This window comes from Peromyscus californicus, unplaced genomic scaffold, assembly GCF_007827085.1.
Source record: "Peromyscus californicus insignis strain IS unplaced genomic scaffold, ASM782708v3 Scaffold_20__1_contigs__length_68692818, whole genome shotgun sequence".
In the NCBI taxonomy this organism is placed as follows: Eukaryota; Metazoa; Chordata; class Mammalia; order Rodentia; family Cricetidae; genus Peromyscus; species Peromyscus californicus.
Window position 1 is genome coordinate 44,834,487 of NW_026294503.1, and position 20,084 is coordinate 44,854,570.

The following is a 20,084-nucleotide window of genomic DNA, read 5'->3' on the forward strand; positions in this document are numbered from 1 at the left end:
TCCTTCCCTTCTCAGCTCTATGGCCAGATTAAGCTGTGACTGGCCTAAAGTCACACAGCAGATTCAGGGCTGAGTCCAGCCCAATGCTTGGTCCTTTTTCTATGAATTCCACAGCACCCCCCACTCAGGGCCTCCTCCAGTCCCCTACATATGCCACTTACAATGCTGGGGTTCTACATTCCCCTGGAGACCCCTGTTCAACAGAAATGAGTCTCTCCAGAAGAGCAGGTCCAGAGGGCCAAGGTGTCGGGTCCTGCTCTGGGGCCAGGCCCAACCCGCCCTCTCTGAGACAGAGGCTTGTCCCTGGAGTCAGGCCCAAATATGCACGAACACGTGAGAGTGTGTGTCTGTGTGTGCACATGAGGATGCCCGATGGTGCCTAGCCTCCCTGAGTGAGAGGAACACGTAGCAAGCTGTTGGCACATCCTGCCAACACGGAAAGGTTAATTGTCACACCCGATGCCAACAGACAGACTTCCGGAAGATTCACTTGGTTTTGTTTTTTTTTTCTTTTTTACAACTTTAAATACGGAATATAAATAAACTTTACATTTAAAAAATAAAAAGAAAGCCCCCAAAAATATAATCACCAACTTTACAAACTGAAGGAAGTGGACCTGGGAGGGGGAAGGAAAAGTGCGGGGAAGGGGAGGGGGGAAGGTGGGTGCGTCAACCCCAGTCCTCCTGAGGGCTCTAGGGTTCTCCCTCTCTCTCCCACTTCCAGTCTACCCGCTAGCTTCCTGGAAGAAGCCACCAGGTAAAACCACCAGAGATCTGAGGGGTAATGTGTACGCAGAGGAGAGGGCAATAAGGGCTGCCTGGCCCTCCCTTGGGGATGACCTGGCGTCCCACACCTGCCGGGACAGCTGAAGCGGAGGCGGGGGAAGTGGAGGCAAGAGGCCATCGAGTGCACAGCTTCCCCAGCACCACAAGCTCCTTCTGAGCTTCCGGCTTGGTCAGGGCACACACAGCCAGTCCACACAGGGCCTCGGTATGAATGAAAACAAGGCTTCCTTTCCTCGGAGGCTTGACCTACATCTGCCAGAGAGTCCCAATAAATAGACAAATTGGCCGTATTTAGGGTGCGAACAGAATCCTCCACATGCAGTGCCCACGGGCAACACGCATCCCACACAGCCTTACTCAGCAGTCTTGAAAGTGAGAGTGCGGGATATGACAGGCAGGACTCCTGTCCTAAGGAAGAACGACAGGGTCCTTCAGAGCCTCAGTCAGGATCCAAGCACCCCACGGTGGAGTAGACTGGAGGGTACATGAGGAAGAAGACATGGAGTGGAGGTAGAGAAATGAACAGAAGTGAACGTAGGGGAGGTGGAGAGAGGCAGGGGGCGTGGCCCAGGTCACAAGCACACTGCACCTCCAATCCATCAGAGAAGGTATGTGTGTGGCCACCTGCCCAGAGGAGTTCATATCTTCCATGATTTCATACTTAGGAAATGAAAACGCCACTACGGGCTGAGGGGACAGGGAGAGATGAGTGGCAGATCTGGGTGCCATGAGGGTTCCTCTCATCTGTGTTCCCCCATGTGGCCTTGGCCACAGGACTACAAGGGACCCTAGCCTGCCTGAAAGTGTTCCCTGCTGGCTGGCCAGGGGTCCAGGAACCAGGCAGGACATGCAGAGGTCCTCAGGCCAAGCCCCGCCTGAGGCTCCTGCACACTTGACCCAGGTTCTCGGGGTCACGGGAAGAAGCAGCATGGAATGGAGTCCCTTGTTTGCTTCTGGAGCCGCAGGGCAGGCCGGAGGGCTGCTGCTGGTGGAGGTGGCTGGGGCACGCCGTGGGGTGAGGAAGCACCATTGGCCGTCCGAATCAGGCATCGAGACAGACGGACGGGGGGAACAACATTATCACTCCAAGGACCCCATGGGGGCGATACAGCAAATACCATATTAAATAACCCTGTGGGCAGAGCAGAGGGGCACGGGGTCAGAGATGGCTCAGGGGTTCCCTTGGCTCCTAGGCGCCCCCCTACCAAGACAAGGAACTGGAGCTCTCTGGCTTCCAGAAGGCCCCAGGGCTGGGATGAGGGAGTCCTGGGGAACTGGAATGGTAGGACAGACACCCTCTTGGAGAGGTTGAGGTGCAGTACAGCAAGAGAAAAACTCAGGGGTGACTGGGTGGAAGGGAGCAAAAGCCCCCGCTGGCCCTCACCCCAATTCTGAGCCACAGCCAGAGGGTGTCTGAGCCTTGGCTTCCTTGCCCGGTTCTTACCTGCCCACACGCTTGCCGATGCCCCTAGGCCCCGAGGGTCTCCTTCAATGCCTCCTTGTCGTGTGTGTGTTTAAATTTTCGATGCTTCCCTTTGAGGGGCCGGCGGACTCGCACCGTCCGAATGGTCACCCGAGTTTGAGGCGTCTTGGCTGCTCCAGAAGAAAAAGTGTTTGTCAGCATGTGACGGTTATGGGGTATGTTCTCTTTGTACCCCAACACCTTCTGTGAGCCTTGGGGCTGGCTCAGGAAGAGGGGGAGGGTCAAGGTCAGACTTCATGAGGTCAAAGCCAAGCCCCCACTGCTCACTCGCTGTGTGCTCTGGGGATGCGACTGAACCTTCCTATGCCTCAGTTTCTCTATCTGGGAGTGAGGCAGGAGGATGGCTCCCCCTCATGGGAAAGGGGAATGGATTACATGGCAGTAGGCTGGCCAAGCGGTGCCTGACCCAGGAGGTTATGTTTCAATGTGGCCCCCAAGTCCTTGTCACTACCCAGAGATGGAGGGGCTTATTTTCCCACTTCCTGCAGACGGCCTGGCCCCAGATCCCTCAGACCCAACAGGAGTTCCTGCCGGCACTATGGACCCATCATGTACATATCTTCAGAGGATGGACACAACCCACCTTGGGAGTTTGGTCATCCTGTCTCAACACATGCAAAATCTGGCTAGAGAGGTCATTTGGGGACTGGTTGTCTTGCACCACAGCTGGGCGGCAGAAAGATCAAACTACCCAAGGAGCCTAGTTCCTGCACAGAACTGCAGGGTCAGGGTCAGGGTCAGCCACAGTACAGCGTGAGTGGTGGCCAGTCACCACTGTGACCCTCTTGCTTCCCATCTCCCTGGCTAGCACGCCTCCTGAGACCTCTGGCTCCTCTGGCCACAAGGTGAAGAGGAGGCTACTGGGTTTCAGGCCAGAACCAGACTTTGCTTGGAGCTGAGCCTGTCATTCAAATTCCTGGGTACTCTGAGAAGCAGAATGGAAGGCTGGGCCACAGCTTAGTCAGGGGGTCAGGGACTGTGTGCCATGGGGCAAGTCATGTAACCACTCTGTGCCCATGCCTTTAAAGCAGCCGTGACCTCCCAGGGTTGAGAAAGTGCATCAAAAGAGCCAGAACCTCAGCAAGCACCTGCCAACACCTGGCTCCACCGTAAGCTCCTTTATTTCCACAGTGGGGATTATTCGTCCTACAGTGTTGGGGAAACTGAGGCAGAGAGCTGTTTGAAGCTCTGGGATCTATCTGTGCATCGTACTTCGAACACTTGCTTGAACTGACAGTTCCTGGGAGCCCTGGGCCAGGCTGACTCTCAATTTCTCTTCCTTCTGGTCTCGGGAAAGCTGGGCCAGCACCTCCCCTCCTGGGAGCCACTGGAGAGTCCCTGGCCTCCAGCTAGCGAGGCAGCCTCCCTTTGGTGCAGACACAAAGTTTTCCTTACAGTGTAGAGATCTGGGGGAGCTCAGGTTCTCTGGAGGGATGACACCCAGGAGGGGGCCATGGATAAGCCCCGCCCACACCAGAGAGCTTCTATGCCTGAAGGCCAGGCCATGTGCAGGAGGCTGGGCTGGTCCAAGCCTGAGCCAAGTCACCCAACTCACAAGTGATAGAGGTCTGAGTCTGAGAACCAAAGAACCAGCACTGACCTGTGCTGTACTAGAGATAAACCTGAAAGAGTCCCTCAGGATTCTGAACACTCCAGTACTAACACTTACGAATTCTTCTATAGTACAGATGGTAAAGCAGGGGAGGGAAAGCCAAAGAGAGAGGCCAGGGTGAGGGACGAGCCAGGCAGGGAATTCTGGGGCACCACTAGCCTAGGATGGGCTGTGTGACCTGGAGCAAGGCCCCAGCATCTTTGGACCTCAAGTACCTCCACTACAAACACAGGAGGAGCCTCTGAGACTTTTCAACTCAAATCTAACTGCCTGACGCTTGTGGAACCGAAAACATAAACTCATCTGATGGATGCTTGAACGTCAGACCCACCCGTCACGTCCCAGCTATACAGATGCCCAGCCTTTTTTTTTTTTTTTGGGGGGGGGGTGGGTTTTCGAGACAGGGTTTCTCTGTGTAGCTTTGCACCTTTCCTGGAACTCACTTGGTAGCCCAGGCTGGCCTCGAACTCACAGAGATCTGCCTGGCTCTGCCTCCCGAGTGCTGGGATTAAAGGCGTGCGCCACCACCGCCCGGCATGCCCAGCCTTTTACCTGTGTACCTCCAGTAGATAGCGTAAGTGAAGGGGACTGGTTGGTAGCAAGGGCAGGGCTGCAGCCTCATTTAGGCTGGGAAGAATCTAAATTGTTCTCAGTGAGATCAAAAGTCTCAAATAAATTGAACCAGAGATCTATCCATCTGATCTCCATTAATAATTTGTGTGTGTGTGTGTGTGTGTGTGTGTGTGTGTAGTATATGCACTGTATGGGTTCAGGTGCGTGTGTGTGTGTGTGTGTGCGTGTGTGTGTACTCCAGCACACATGTGAAGTCAGAGGCTGACGTCACGTGTCCTTCTCAATTGCTCTTCACCTTACTTTTTTGAGACAGGGTCTCTGAACCTGGAGCTCATCAACAGCTAGACTGGCATCTGATGCTCCCCTGGGATCCACCTATCTCCGCCTTCCCAGTGCTGGGATGGCAGACGCAGCTACCATGCCCTACCAGGGATTCAAACTCAGGTCCTCATGCTTGTTCAGCAACCACTCTCCCTGCTCTCCCCAGCCTCCTGACTCCTATTTAGAGACCCACCCCTTTCCCAGCCGTGACAAGGAAAAGAGGCTGAGCCCCCGCAGGCAGAGCAGCCCTTAGGAAGGTGGCTTACCTCGCTGCTCCCGGGATGTCCCAGGACTTCGAGTCACAGGCCGAGGGGTCACTACTGTCTCACACTTGCAGGCCAGGTGGTCCTCCAGGGTCACTGTGGCCTTCTTGAAGATCGGTTTCTTCCGCACAATCTCAATCTTTCTCACCTGGAGGACAGAACGAGCAGAACGCCCCTGCAGAAGCCACCCCGGGCAGGAGCAGTCTCACACGCCTGGCAGTCTCCAGCGCTAAGCTCATTCCTCGAAAGCCAAAAGCCTGTCTGCAGAGGGAGGCTCTGGACCAAACAATAGCGAGGTCTTGCCCTCTGCTCCTCTCAGAGCTTTTCCATCAAAACAAGCCCTTCAACCCAGCTGACCTGGCCTCTAGCTTTGCTGTAGCAACAGATCCCCCCCCCCCCGACTATGACCCCCCAGAGTGGGAGAAAGGCATTTCCGGGTAGAGCCTGAGTCCTATGGGTCCTCATTCCTGGAGCACTGGCCAAGGCCAGGGGCTGCAGCGGAGCAGGGGGGGTGGGGAGATGGTTATCTGGAAGGAAGCGAGAGAGGCCTTATCTAGAAGCAAAGCTGGGACCGGGAAGGCAGCTGTCAGGTGTCTCTCCCTAAAGCTGGGGACAGGAGATACCGTGACAGTGGGTGGGGACGCATAGCATGTCATTCATTTGTAATCTGGGTCACAGGGATAGGCCAGGAGTGGAAGACAGGCAAGAGACTGGGCACAGGCCACAGGCAGAGGGCAGAAAAAGAGCAAGGCCACATAGTACACTGGGAGGGCTGGTGCCACGCTTTGTGCTATGTGCCCAGAGGGACCTGAAAGGGAAGGCTGATCCAGGGTACAGAGACCTGGTCTTCCAGAGTTAGAAGGCAGCTGAGCCTGCCTGTGCCCTGCCCTGTCCACATGAGAGCAGGCGCTTCAGACACAGCCTCTGGGTCCCTCCTACAGATTAGCATCTGTGCCCTACTCCCTCCAAAAAACAAGGTGGCCACAGGGCCGGGCCATTTGCCAGTGGGGGCCCTGGTTCCTACAGTGCTTGCCACTGGAGGACACTCTGTGGCATCTTTGTTAAAGACAAAGCTTGCCAAAGAGACAGATGAAAGACCTAAGTGTAGGGGTCCCTGAGTATGACGGAGCATTGAGGAGGCCTGGGCAGTTGTCCTGAACATTCTTTTAAGTGTCAGATGTTTGAAGACAGGAACACTGTGGGACTGTATGCCTGTAAAGCAGGTGATATTGGTCCATTACTTAGCACTGCATACCCAGTCGCACCCTGTCTGACTTTTGGTGACTACGGTCTGAGACGCCTTGGAGAGTGCGTCCCCGGGAACACCCAGCAAAAGCTATTCAACCCTGGGGCGGGGCTCGACCTAGGGCGGGGCCTGGCCCGGGGCGGGGCGGAGTCTGCGCACCTGCACCGGCCGCATCTGCACCTGCGAGGCTCGGCACTGCACGTTGCGGTTGTTGCAGCAGCCAGAGCAGCGCTGCACCTCCACGCAGGGCGGCCACACCAGGAAGTTGGCGTTGGTGCGATCGATGAGGTTCCGCGAGATCTGGAACACCTCTGTGCGCGTCTTGCACTCGGCGATTACCGCGGGCTCTGCGGCTGCCAGGGGACCTGGGTGGGAGGAGGCCTGTCAGGAGAGGGCTGTCCCCTTTGGAACCACACCCCCACCCAGATAGCCCTGAACTTGGGTAGGTGGCTGGACCTACCCTGAGCCTCAGTTTACCCCATCTGAAAATGAGGACGGAGAGATCTACCCGCCAAGAAGCATGGTCAGTATCAGGCTAGACCATCCCATGTGATCTTGTAAATGTTTAGTGCACACCTGTCCAGTCGTCCTGGATCCCAATTGTTCAGATTCACACAGCTGTGTGGTTGGCCTACCTAAGTCCTCCTCCACTGTTAGCCTGCTGGCTAGCACTGGCCTTTTATTACTGTTTGTTGTTTTCAGGACAAAACTATCCAGGATAGCTCTGACTATCTCTGTAGCCCAGGCTGGCCTCGAACTCACAGAGATCCGCCTGGCTCTGCCTCCGGAGTCCTGGGGTTAAAGGCGTGCGCCACCACCGCACTGGTCTATTCTTAAGTGGCTCTTTCTTTCAAAGCCTCATCTACCTCATCTGTGAAATGGGGTGACAGCAGAGCTATGCCTCTCACCTGAGCTGAGAGGAAGAAGGTGGGTGAAGCCTACAGCAGGTGCTCAGTCACCTACAGAGAAAGGTTCAGAAGCTTGGAGACCCGTCAGAGGTTCCACCGGCCACAGCTCCGGCGACTTGGAAACTGTAGGTGGCCGGCCACCTGTTTCACCCCAGAAGGCTTCTCTAAGGCCTACAGATCTACTGGCTTGGTCTCTGCCAAGGAACAACCAGCAGTCCTAAGCTTGACTTGGTGCCTCTGCATTAGGCCACAGTGCAGCCCTGGGCCACAGTGGACAGAGGACCCACCCGGAATACCTTGAGCTCAAGTCCTCTGACCTCAGTCCTTCCATTCCAGTTTCTCCACCCTGGTTTCTAGGCCTCTGGAGTGGAGCTAACCACATCTATTCCAGAGTTGGAGTGGGGAAGCAGTTGCGTGTAAAGGCAGAGGCAGAGGTAGGCAGATTTCTGTGAATTCGAGACCAGTCTGGTTTACCTAGTGAGTTCCAGGCTAGCCAGGGCTGTGTGGTAAAACCCTGTTTCAAAAACTAAAGACCCAAACCACTGTATTTTAAAAGCATAACATGGGGCAGAGGAACTGGTAACTCAACTTCAAAGATAGCTATATGTCTCATTCAGTCCTAACAGTAGGGAAGGGATTTGGGAGGTGACTCCCAATCCAGAATGGCTGTGTGCCCTGGCTTTTCTTCCCTGGATCCCACCCTTTGAGGGGCCACCCTTTGAGGGGCCACTATATGGACCCTTGGTATTACCTAGGCTCCTCCTTCCTCTAGAAGAGCTTTCTGGCTCGCCTCCAGAGTGTGCTCGGGTCATGTTCAGGTCCAGCTCAGCCCCATTTTCTTCTGCAAGAGAAAGCACCGTCAGGCATGCTGGCCCAGGCTGCTACCACAGGACTGGGTTGAGGATAGCATCTCTACACTCTGAGACCCTGCCCTTAGTGCTCTCTAAACCTGAGATTCCCTGGCCCTGAAGAGGCAAGCCGGCAAAGTCTTGGGCAGACGAATGGGTCGGTTTGGGGTGGTGGGGCCTGACGGCATCTTTGGGAGCCTCCAGCCTCACTCTGGGTTTTTAGCCCCATTTTTGGCCAGAACCCATGTCAACTGGAGTTAAAAATAACCCTTTGCTACTGTCAGCGAACCCTCCTCAGCCTCCAGGGTGGAGCAGGGACCCAGAGCACTGGAGGCCAGTTCCCAGTGCCCTCCAAAGCGTTCCCATAGGAAGTGCTGAATGGAGAAATTCCCAGAATCCCCTCGGGGCTAGCAGGCCCAGTCCAGCCTTCTGGAGCTTTGACAATGGCCCTACTGGTCTGCAGAGAAAGGGTGGAGAGGGAAGGGGGTGGACGGGTGGGGGCCTGCGCCAGCCACGCTAGGTCGGCTCTCCCCTCAGCTCTCATCTTCCTGTCACTAGCCAAAGCTCCCTTCTCTAAGCTGGAGTCCTTTCCTGTCAGGGCTACCAGCTCTCCTTGGTGGTGTCCACCCCCACACCTCGCTGTCCTAAGACATTGGCTAGGGCTGCCTAGTATTACTGGGAGCAGAGAGTGGTGAGGAGACTTTGAACTTGATCTTGAAGGTGGATAGCCCCTTTTGTCTCTCTCACTAGTGAGGAACAGCAAATGCACTGAGGGACGCTGGAGTCGAGACTCTGCCACCTTCCTATGGCACCCTGGGGCTCATACATCTTCCCCAGCCCACTGGTCCCATCAAAGGCAAAGGCTTCTGCCAGCTGCCACCCCATCTAGGGTCCCGGGAATCCTGCAGATCGCCAACTGACTGATTTGACTGGTCTGCTTTGTCCAACCCAACAGCGTTGACCACACGTCAGCCTGTCTGTCTGTCTGTCCCTTATTCTCTTCCTTTCTCTCTGCCATCTCTGGAATGTCCCTGGTGGGGAGGAGATGGGGAGAGATGTGCTTTGTGGAAAGGTTAAGTTGATTAGGAAAAAATAGCCACATGGTTGCCTCGAAACAGGCCTGCTATTGAAAAACCTCACATCCAAGATCCCGACCCCCGCTAGGGGTGTGGAGGGGCTGCCTGAGCTGGGCGGCACAGCGCCTTGGAAAGAAACAGCAAGAAGGCTAAATTTGGAAGTTGCCCCATTGTGTGGCCAGGGTTGGCCAGCCGGGCACGGGTGGGAGACATCGGGTGGGGGCCCTGGTGAACAATAGGTGGGCCCAGCTGGGGCCCCCTCCCGCCTGCCTTGCCACCCCCCAGCCCAGGCGGTATTGAAAGGGCCCGGGAATGCTTTTGAGAAGGAGCCAGGGGCCCAACGGAGAGAGGAAACAAAGGCAGGAAATGCTGTTCCCCCGTAGATAGCGTCTGGGCAAGGATTACAAAGTGACAAAGAGACAGGACCCCAGAGGGACAAGGGCCCGCGGGTGCATGGGGGTGGGGGGGGGCTGCTGAACAGGGCTCCAGGGACCAGGCCAGAGGTTAGAATAGAATGGAATTTGCTCTGAAGACTGCATTTATAAATACATTCCCAGCCCAACCCGCCGGCCCCGCCACGTGTGTGCCACCAAGCACGTGCCCATTTGCCCGGTACACTCTTGGGCATGGGCAGGGCTGCCAGCTGGTCCTGGCCAGGTGTCCCCAGGAGACCTTGATGACCAGGCGCTGGGCCAGAGGGGCAGGGAGATGGTTTCTATAGCCCTACCCTCTTCAGCTGGGTCCACACCTGGATAGGTACTCAGTACATGCCCTGAGAGCTTTCTCTCTGCCCGCCCTGCTCCGGGAACCCCACCCTCTGCACCAAGCCAGAGTCACACGTGGGTGCTGCTTCGCCCACACCCCATGTCTCAGGTACCAACCCGTCTGCCTACTCTGCCCTGCCCTGGGTAGGTGTGGTCAGGCCTTCACTGGGATGTGCCACGGATCTAATTTCCTTATGTCAAGAGGGATGTCCCCGCCTGGCCCTCCCCACTTTCCCAAGCACCCGTGGAGGCTGAGGTTCTGGAGGAGGATCCGATTTACCTACGGAGTCTCCATGCAGCAGACGCTGAAGGTCGTCGAAGGAGCGGATAGAGTGGTCACTCAGCATCTCATAGAGTTCCTCGGGAATGGGGTCCCCCTGTTGGGCAGACACCAGGAACTGAGTCAGCTCGGGTGAGGACTCACAAGGCTGGCCAACTACACGCTTTCTCTTGCACAAAGTTCCTATGAGGCCCCCCTGTCCCCAACAAACAGACAGGGAGGCTGGAGTAGGTGGGATCCAAAGCTGAGCCAGGAACACAGAGGCCCAACGGCTTGAAGAGCTAAATCCAGGCTGAGACGCCCCACCCTAGCCCTCCACAGTATCCAGACTTGCCCCCAGCTCCACCGGCTTGTCTACATCTGTCTCCCCCCAATCAGATCACAGGTCCTGGAGAAACTCCAACAATCTCATGTCTCGATACTTTCCTTCCATACCTGGTAGCTAAGACATGCATGTGCGCGCGCGCGCGCGCGCGCGCGCGCACACACACACACACACACACACACACACACACAATGTTTGTGCAGGGCCCCCAAACCCAGTGTGAACAGAGGTTTCACTCAGACAATGACAGTGAAGTGTGTACTCCAGCCCCAGCAGCCCAAGAGGTGCTTAATGCTTGCTGAGTTGTGTGGTCTCAGAAGGCTGTGTGTCCCAGTGCTACTGACTTAGTCCCTGCCAAAGAGGAAATAAGGGAATCCTCAGGCCCAACCGGGAAACCTGAAAGCTTACCCATGCATGCCCCATGCCCAACCAAACTCTATTTTTAGAACCCCTCTGGCCTGTCACCAAACACTTGAAACTCAGTTAGACCCTTAACAGGCCTTACTACAAGCCAGCTTCCTCCAGGGAAACCGCAGGTCCCACAATCACATTCACACAGCTGTAGAGAAAGGTCACTGCCACATCCCACATAGCCCCAGGAGTCTGAAGAGCCTGGTGCTAAACACTCCAAGAGAGAGGTGAGCGCAGAAGGGACCGGAAAGTGTCCTGGGGCAGATGCCAAGATACATCTGAGGGCTGGGACCACGATGAGTGCACACACATGCGGGGCACACACACATGCAGGCTTGTGACAAGACCATGCAGTCTGAGGGAAGCCCTGAGAGGACTAAACCACTCTGTGCCTCAGTTTCCCTGGACTAAGAAGTGCAGAAGCCCTGCCCTATGTTCACTGAACCACCCTGGGACCGGAGCTTTGAGTAACCAAGCACAGGTGTGTGGTGTGTGTGTGTGTGTGTATGTGTGTATGTATGTGTGTGTGTGTGTGTGTGTGTGTGTGTGTGTGTGTGTGTGTGTTTTAGGGGTGGAGGGGTGCTGCTCTCTCACTGTCTAAGGTGGAAAAGAAGCTCTTGCCCCTGGCCAGCTAGCGTGGGGGCGGGGATCTCCTCCAAAGCTGTGTGTCTCAAGACACTTGCTGAGAGCCAGGTGCCCACCTGTAGTCCCAAGCTCCTCTGGAGGCTGAGGCAAGAAGATCTCTTTTTTGTGTCCTTGCTGGCTTTTGTCAACCTGACACAAGCTAGAGCCAATTGTGAAGAAAGAACCTCAATTGAGAAAATGTCCCCATGGGAAGAGAGATGGCTCAGTGGTTAAGAGCACTGACGGATGTTCCAGAGGACCCAGGTTCAATCCCCAGGCTGTTGGTGTCTGATCAGAGAGAGAGACAGAGAGAGAGACAGAGACAGAAGACAGACAGACAGACAGAAGATGTCCCCATCGGACTAGCCTGTGGGCAAGCCCCGGATGTATTTTCTTGATTGGTTGACTGATTGATTGATGTAAGAGAGCCCAAATCACTGTGGGGTGGGTGGTGCCACCCCTGGGCTGGTGAACCTGTGGACTATAAGAAAGCAGCCTGTCAAAGCATGAGGAGCAAGCCAGTAAGTAGCACCCTCCACTGCTTCAGTTCCTGCTTCCAGGATTCTGCCGCGCCTTCCCTCGGTGCTGGACGGTGCTGTGGAACTGTAGCTGACATAGAATCTATCCTTCCCAAGTTGCTTTTGGCCATGGTGTTTTATCATACAACCGAAAATCTAAGTTTTGTTTTTTGTTTTTGTTTTGTTTTGTTTTTGGTTTGGTTTGGTTTGGTTTGGTTTTTTGAGACAGGGTTTCTCTGTGTAACAGCTCTGGGTTTTTCTTTTTTGAGACATGGTAGTATGTTACCCTGGCTAGCTAGCCTGGAACTCGACACATAGACTAACTCAACGATTCACCTGCCTCTACTAAATGCTGAGATTAAAGATGTGAGCTACTGCCTGGTCGGCAGAGCAAGATCCAGGACAGGCACCAAAACTACACAGAGAAACCCTGTCTCAAAACAAAAAATAAACAAACAAACAAATAAATATGTGAGCTACTATGCCTAGCAGGAAGATCTTTTGAGCCTAGGAGTTCCAGGCTAGCCTGAGCAACACAGAGAAACCCAGTATCACCAAAAAAAAAAAAAAAAAAAAAAAAAAAAAAAAAAGCTTTGTGATCCTTGACACTTGTGGTAATGTTTAGGAAAAACTCCGGGATTCAGTCATACCCACCTCTTGTCCCCCATATCAACCTAGGAACTAGAAGATACCAGGCTGGGGGCTGAGGGGACATAACACCTTGAAATCTGGCTCCTGGGACCCATTCAGCCTCTGGGTCACTTTGTTCAGTCATGGAGTTTACAAATCCTCCATGTATCCTCGGGATGTTAGAGGTTTGAAGGAGAGGTGTGGGGGGCGGGCAGGGACTTGGTGGTGTCCTGTAGTGTCTACAGCTTCACAGTTGGGCAGAGACGGGCAGGACAGATGACTCAAAGTCAGACTCAGAACTGGTATTCAAAGATTCCTTGCCTCACGCTGATTCCATCTGCGGAGTGACCTCTAGCTGGCCACTGCCTCTCTCTGGTCTTGGCTCTTATCTATGAACTGGGGATGTTAGGACATTTGATTGCCTTCTAATTCTGCCTGGGGGTGACAGAAGGAACAGAGGCTAGCCCCAGCCAGGCTGTGTAAGGTGGCTTGCTTGCCCAAGGGAATGAAAGGTGTTTGGAATGGTGACTCAATTAGTCTGGGGGGGGGCAGGGGGTGGAATCTGTACTTCTGCCAGGCTCTCCTTGCCCACTCAAGGGATGGCTGGAGCTGCCAGGGAGGGGTCCTCTCAGGTGTGATCCTTTTGTTTTTTTTGTTTGTTTGTTTGTTTGTTTGTTTGGTTTTTCGAGACAGGGTTTCTCTGTGTAGCTTTGCGCTTTTCCTGGAACTCACTTGGTAGCCCAGGCTGGCCTGGAACTCACAGAGATCCGCCTGGCTCTGCCTCCCGAGTGCTGGGATTAAAGGCGTGCGCCACCACTGCCCGGCTCAGGTGTGATCCTTTATGCCACTGACTGAACAAAATGATGTACAAAGTACAATCCTGAGCCTAACATTATCGTTAGTCCCATCTTCCAGATGTGAAAACTGAGGCTCACTGAAATTAATCCACAGCCACAAGTCTAGGTAACCAGTTGGTGGCAGAGGTGGGTCCCTCCCAGGCCATAGCATGCCTACCCTCTCCCGGCCCACCAGGAACAGTTCAAGCATGCTTCCCCTCTGTTCCGACGCCACTGGTCCCAGCATCATTTGAGATTCCTGCTGGGTCCTTGCTCCATCTCTTCTTTCAGCAATGGTCTCAATTACAGTGATGGCACCCTGGGGACACTGACACCATCTGAAGACATTTTTGGTGGTCATGGCTAGAGACAGGCTGCTGGCATCCGTGGGTAGAGGCAGGGATGCTATTCACCATCCCACAGTATGCAGGATGTCACACAAGGATACAGCATCACAGGCCCCAAATACTCACAGTGCCAGGGGAGAGAAACCCACAATAGAGGAAAGCCAGGGCTCCCCGGGTAAAGGGAACCAGGGTGCTCAGAATAAATCATCAAAAACTTTACCTTCAACTGAACGTCATAGCACAGGCCTATAATCCTAACTACTGGAAGGCTGAAGACAGAAGGATTGCAAGTTCAAGGCCACCCTGGGCTAAAGAATAAGTTCAATGCCAGCCTGGGCTATGGAACAAATTCAAGGCCAGCCTGGGACACTGAGCAATACCCTGTCACAGAATATAAACAAAGAAAGGGCTTGAGTGTGCAGCTCAGTGACAGAATGATTGCCTAGCACTGGTGAGGTCCTGGGTTCAGTCTCCGTACCACTGAAAACAAATGGTGTCCTCCTCCTCCTCCCTTAAATGGGGTTGACCACAGCTGGCCATGGGGTCCCTGGTAAGTGTAACTGTACAGAGCAGAGCAGCCCCAAACCAAGGGCATGTCACGAGCTGTAATTGCTGTCCTCACCAACTCTTTATATGGCTCCTTGAGGGCAGCACCGCACACATGTCCTGGCCAGATGCTCACAATACTTTCAAGGATGGTGACAGGTGGGTGAAGAGCTGCGGTCCCCCGGGATAGAGTGTGGCTTTGCACTATCCCCCACGCTGGGCCACAGGAAATGGCACCTAGCTCCACACTGACACTACCAGGTGCCCTGTGGGCTGGTGGGTCTCTTCCGGGACTGGGGGTGTGAACAGTTAGTTAGCCTGAGGTCCACTCCAGGATGCAGTGCTCTGAGTAGATTCTCCGGAGCACATGTCTGCAGTCAGAGTCCCTGTGTTTGCGTGTAACCCACCCCCAATATGGAGCTGCTGAAGCCTGAATTTTCGGCCACAGGTTCTGGAAGCCTCTAGGTGGGCACCCTATACATAGGAAAGGAATCCTGACAGCTTGAAGAAGCTGCCCTAGAAGCCTCGAGGTGGGCACCCCCATGCACAGGAAAGGAACTGACAGCTTGAAGCTGCCACCCCAGATCTCAGACCTGGGACTCCTGGTAGGACAAGGGTGTGGCATGGAAGCAGTTGGGGCCACGCCAGCCTGGCAGCCAAGAGAAACAGCCTCCTCCCCGCCCCGCCCCCAACACCAGCTGCAGGAGGCACGAGCTAGCGTGAGGCCAGGTGAGTTACCTGCTCCCAGCCAGGCTGGCAGATCAAAAGGGCTTGAACCCCACCCTCCTCCACCTGGGCCCCAGCACAGCACACACACGCACACACATACACAGATACACACTCCGCAGCCTGCTGCCACTGTAATGAAGGAGACGGGCTCTCTGCCCAGCACCCAGGGCGTTGTCTGTGGCTGGCAAAGGCAGAAGCTGACAAGGCCTCCTAACCCTGCCTGCTTGCCTGCTTGCGTCTCAGGCCGTATTTAGACGAGATGGCAAAGACGAGCTCTTTGAAGAAGCCCTTTCTGGGCACAACATAGAGGCCTCCTGGAGCCAGCTTTTCTACCCAGCAGCCCCCATCCTGGTTCCTGGGACTAACCTCTCGCTCAGTCTCCACTTGTTCCTGCAACCCCAGCCCAGCCCAGCAGCCTCCTCTATCTCTGCTAGAGCAAGAAAAGAAAATGTCAAAGCTGGAAGAAAAGGACCTGTCTCCACCATGTGTGTGCCACCCTGGTGCCCCCTTGCCATCACTGCCCCTCCACCTCAACTCAAGAGGCACCAATTCCCCTATTATTCGTAACACTGAATGAGTCCAATCTGCTCCACATGTTAGGTGGGAGAAACTGAGGCCCAGCCTGCTTCTCCTTCTGTGTCTTCCCACCTCCTTCCTCCCCGCTGACAGTCCAGGTCCCAAGACAGAGAGGAGTGTATTCTAACATCTCACCATGGGGGAAGAGCAGCCTTACAAGCCAGATGCCCACAATGCACTGCACCATGGGTGGCTGCCTCAGGGGCCCGGGTTCGTCGAAGCTGTGTTAATAAAGCACCCCTGGCCTGGGCTCACTCCACCATTCATAGCTCTTTCCACACTTATTTGGCGATGGTCCAGACTTCAAGCACCCCACTAACACAGTGGAAATCAAGACAAAAATCTCTCCAGTGTAGTTTCCAGTTCATGGGAGAAAGCAGGTAACAGACAGCTAAATAAACCAAAACTTGAAAAGCCGTCATGGTCAGGCATGATAGTGCACACCTGTAACTCTAGACATGGAGGCTGGGATATATCAAAGGTTCAAGGCCATTCCCACATATATAGTGAGTTGGAGGGTAGCCTGGACTACGTAAAACCCTGTCTCAAATACAAAATTGGAAAGAAAATATATCACAGGAAAAAACATCGAAAGAGGGAGGGCATTATGAATCCAAAGTGAACACCTTGAATTAATTCCTCCACACACGTATTTCCTGGCTCTTGCACTACCAGCCTCCAGAATCTATCTGACCTTGACTTTCACACTTCCAGGCAGGGGGATTCCAGCAAGTGGGTTTCCCCACCCCCTGTGGCCATTAGCAAGCCAGAAGGAGACTGGGTAGTTGGTGGCTTACGGGGCTCCTCCACTCCTTCCCGGCAGAAGGGTGCTGAAGCAGACAGATGGTCACATGACAGTCACCTTCTGGGAAGCCAGCTCAGCTGATGGAGATGGGGGCCTCAGCAGCCTTTTCAGACTCTCCAGCCCTATCTCAACACTACCAGCCTGCTTCCAACCCCTAGGCCTCCATCTAAACACAGCCAACTTCGGGGTCACCTCCAGAAGCGAGCCCTCCTCGCGTCTCCCTGCACTGTGATTAAGAAGCTTGCCTGGTCAGGTTCCCATGGGGCCAGGTCCTCATGATTTCAGTCTAGCACTCCTCATGCTTATCAGGAAAGTCAACTGCAAAACAATTGGGGTCCCAGAAGTAGTCTATATAGGAGCAAGGATGAGTTTCTGAGGGCTGCAGCCTCAATCCCAAATGCGAATATTCATGGCAGTGATGGGGTGCTGCTGGAGGCAGCTGGGATGGTAAGAGGGCCTGGGAAACCTCACCCAAATGCTACATATCCAGCAGAGCCCATCAGAACGCAGGGCTCCACACCCTTGGCAGCATTAGCCAAGTAGGGAGGGTATAGGGAACACACTCATTAAGTAAGCAGCATCCTTCTGTCTTGGAGGTCAAATGGGCGCTTATTTGAAATGAAAAATGCCTGGCTAACCCCGCACTCCAGGGTCACTCCAACATCACCGTCAGCCACGTAGGGGTGGTTGAAAAACCGTTACAAAGGGGTAAAGTTTGAGGGGTGCCAAGCTGCTCTAACCAGGACAAAAATGGGTGCTGTGGAGTCCAGATCAGGATCTGGGGTTGTCCCTTCCTCCTTAGACCCCCCCAGGAAGGAAACGGGGTGGGTACAGAGGCGGCGAGGTGCCAGGGCCCACGGCAAGCCCACCTGTTGCGTGGGGGCGGGCACCTGGCACTGAGTGTACAGAGGGGCTGTGCGTGGCTGCGTGCGTGCGTGGGTGTGTGAGCGCACGTGTACTCGGGCCGCGCGCGCGCGCGTGTGTGTCCCGCGTGTGCACGGGCGTGGCGGCGGGCGCGCGACCTGGCCGCCTTAGTGCGTGCCCGTCGCTCTGCGCGCCCGCCCGCGGGAGCGCAGCATCGCCTCCGGCCAGGAGTGTGCATGCGTGGGGTGAGTGAGCGAGTCGGGGGCCGGGCGGGGTGGGCTGCAGAGAGCAGCCGCGGGGCGCCGCCGTTCTCAGGACGCCCTGGCACCGGGCCAGCCCCCAGGTCCCCGCGGCGCGGCAAGGCGAGGCGGCAGCTGGGGCCTCCCGGCGTCCCCCTCCCCAACAGCTGGCCGCGCCCCGGGGGGCTGCAGGCGAGGCGGGGAGGGGGCGTCGCGAGGGGTCTGCAGCGGCAGGGCCATGCCCAGCTTGCTCTCTTTCGGGCTCCGGCCGCGGGGGGCGGCCGCGGAAGGGCGGGGCCCCCAGGGCGGGCGGCCGGCGGCCCTCGAGGAGCCCCAAGAACAAAAGGAGACGGCGACGGCTCCTCCGTGGTCAAAACAACCTGCGCTGGCGGCGGCCCAAGGTCGGGCCGCGCGGCCTCGGAGCCCTCCGCCTTAACCCCTTCCCTGCTGCCGCCGCCGCCGCCGCCGCCTCTCCCCTACGCTTGGCTGCGGGCGACCGGGCTGGTCTTGCCCGCAGCCGACTAGGTGCGGGCTCCGGACCTCAGCGGGCGGAGGCGGGACGGGACCCGGACACGCCGCTCTCCCGGCCCTCGCCTCGCTCTAGCTCGCGCCTCCTCCTGCCCCGCCCCCTTCCCACCTGGATTCCCGGTAGACTTGCCAACTCACTGCTACGTGAGGCTGGGAGGGGTAGGGGCACCGATCCGACCTGATCGCTCCAGCAGACGTTTCCATACCCCACCTCCCTTGCAGCTAGGCTTCTGCAGGCGCGCGCTCCGCAGCCTGCATGCGGGGGAGAGAGGTGCTTCCTCGCGCAGGGCGCGGGCGCAGGTATGGCCGGGCCTCAGACACACACAGCCCCTGGGGCTGGATTCCTTCAGAACCTCCCCCCGCTTCCAAAGTCCTGTCTCTACTTCAAGCGTCTGAACCTACCATGTGTCTGTCTGCCTGTCTCTCTAGTGTCTCTGTCTCTCTCTGGCCCCCCTGCACCAAGATACAAGGTGCTTTTGGACCGTCCAGCATGACCCCGAGGTGCCCACCCCAGCCCAGCGCAGAAGCTTGGGTGGGACCAGAACCCTCGCCAAAGGTCTCCGTGGATATATATCCTGAGTTCGAGGGCGCACACCACTAGGGCAGGCCGGGTCCTGGGCAGAACTAAAGCCCAGGCTGGTTCCAAGGTGGACTCAGGAGGTCGCGATGCCATAGGCACCTTAGATACCACCCCACCCCTTCTCCCCTGGCCGAGAAGGGGCTTAAGAGCTCTGGCTCCTGAAGCAGAGGGCAGGGCAACACACACCTTCTAGGACGCTAAAATGTTGGTCCACTGGAAAGAGAAACCCACCGCTGTCTCCTCATGGAGCCCAGAACCCCGGACCTGGCCTCCCAGCCCTTGGGGCCACCCAGTGCCCGGCGCCCAGCTCACGCGCTGCAGGGCTCCAAAGTTCACTGCAGGGGGAGGAGGGGGCGGCCAGGCGTGGGGGCTGGGGAGGCGAGGGAAGGATCTATCCCCGGCCGCCGTCGCAACTCACCTCGGCGCTGACCAGACGCAGGTAGCAGCAGAGAGACAGGAAGAGCGCCCAGCAGCGATTCATGCCGACTCCGGGCCCGGCCCCGCGGGGCCCCGGACGCGTAGACGGAGCGCGCCGCCCCCGCGGCCAGGGTGGGGGGCTGGGGAGGAGGGTGGGCTCCGCTCGGGTCCGCCGCGATCAGGCGCTCAGGCCGCTGCAGCCGCCGCCGCGGCTCACCCGCATGGCCCCCGGGCGCCGCCGCCCCCGGCCCCGGCTCCGTCGCTGGGGGGCTGGGGAGGACCTGGACACGGGACCAGGGTCCGAGGCCGCTACCTGGGCGGATCCCGAGCCCACGCGAGCATCCACGGCCGGGGGGCTGCGTCGCGAACCAGCCAAGGCGTCTAGCCGTGTGGGGGCGCGCAGGGGACTCCAACCTCCGAGAGGAAAAGAAACACGGCAGTCGATGGTTCGTCTTCACTCGCCCGCTAAAGGCGTGTTCCTCTGCTTGCTGGCTTAGCTTTTTTGCAACATTTTTTGGAAAGGCTCCCCAGATTAGAAAGCGCAGGGCTGAGCACCTCCAAGCCCAAGTCTCCCCCAAAAAACTTTTTTCCAAAGTTGGCTTTGCAGCGGCGGCCCAAGCACCCGGGCAGGGAGAGGTGCAAACTCCCGCCCGGGCCGGGTGGCGGGGCGGGAGCGTGTGCGCCCTGGCGCGGGGCCCGAGCGGCGGGCACGGCTGCTCCGAGCGCGCGGCGCGCCCACTGCGCTCTGGGCCGGCCCGGGCCGACAGGTGGACGCGGCGCGGGTCAGTCGGTCGATCCGCCCACCGGCTCGCTGCTCTGGGCGTCCTCTGCGGGTTGCGAGCTGCGGCTGCTCCGGCTTACTCGTTGCAACGAGGCTGGGGGGGGGTGGGTGGGCTTTTTTTCTCCCCTCCTTTCCCTTTTGCGCGTGTGTGTATGTGTGTGTGCGCAA

At 56.7% G+C, this 20,084-nt stretch overlaps 1 protein-coding gene across 2 annotated transcripts; it reads right to left on the minus strand.

Annotated features, from left to right (window-relative positions):
- Positions 1 to 475: 475 nt before the first annotated feature.
- On the minus strand, positions 476 to 19,311 carry Pdgfb (platelet derived growth factor subunit B). Of its 2 annotated transcripts, none has more exons than XM_052748372.1 (7): positions 19,137 to 19,311; positions 10,161 to 10,257; positions 7,944 to 8,033; positions 6,444 to 6,649; positions 5,042 to 5,186; positions 2,231 to 2,379; positions 476 to 1,918 (listed from the first exon to the last, which is right to left on the minus strand). In XM_052748372.1, the coding sequence occupies exons 1-6, from the start codon at positions 19,197 to 19,199 to the stop codon at positions 2,255 to 2,257; spliced, it is 726 nt and encodes a 241-aa protein (XP_052604332.1). In that variant the 5' UTR covers positions 19,200 to 19,311; the 3' UTR covers positions 476 to 1,918; positions 2,231 to 2,254. The 2 variants fall into 2 exon arrangements, with proteins under 2 accessions (XP_052604332.1, XP_052604331.1); XM_052748371.1 differs by lacking the exon at positions 19,137 to 19,311 and adding an exon at positions 18,277 to 19,088.
- Between the last annotated feature and the right edge of the window lie 773 nt (positions 19,312 to 20,084).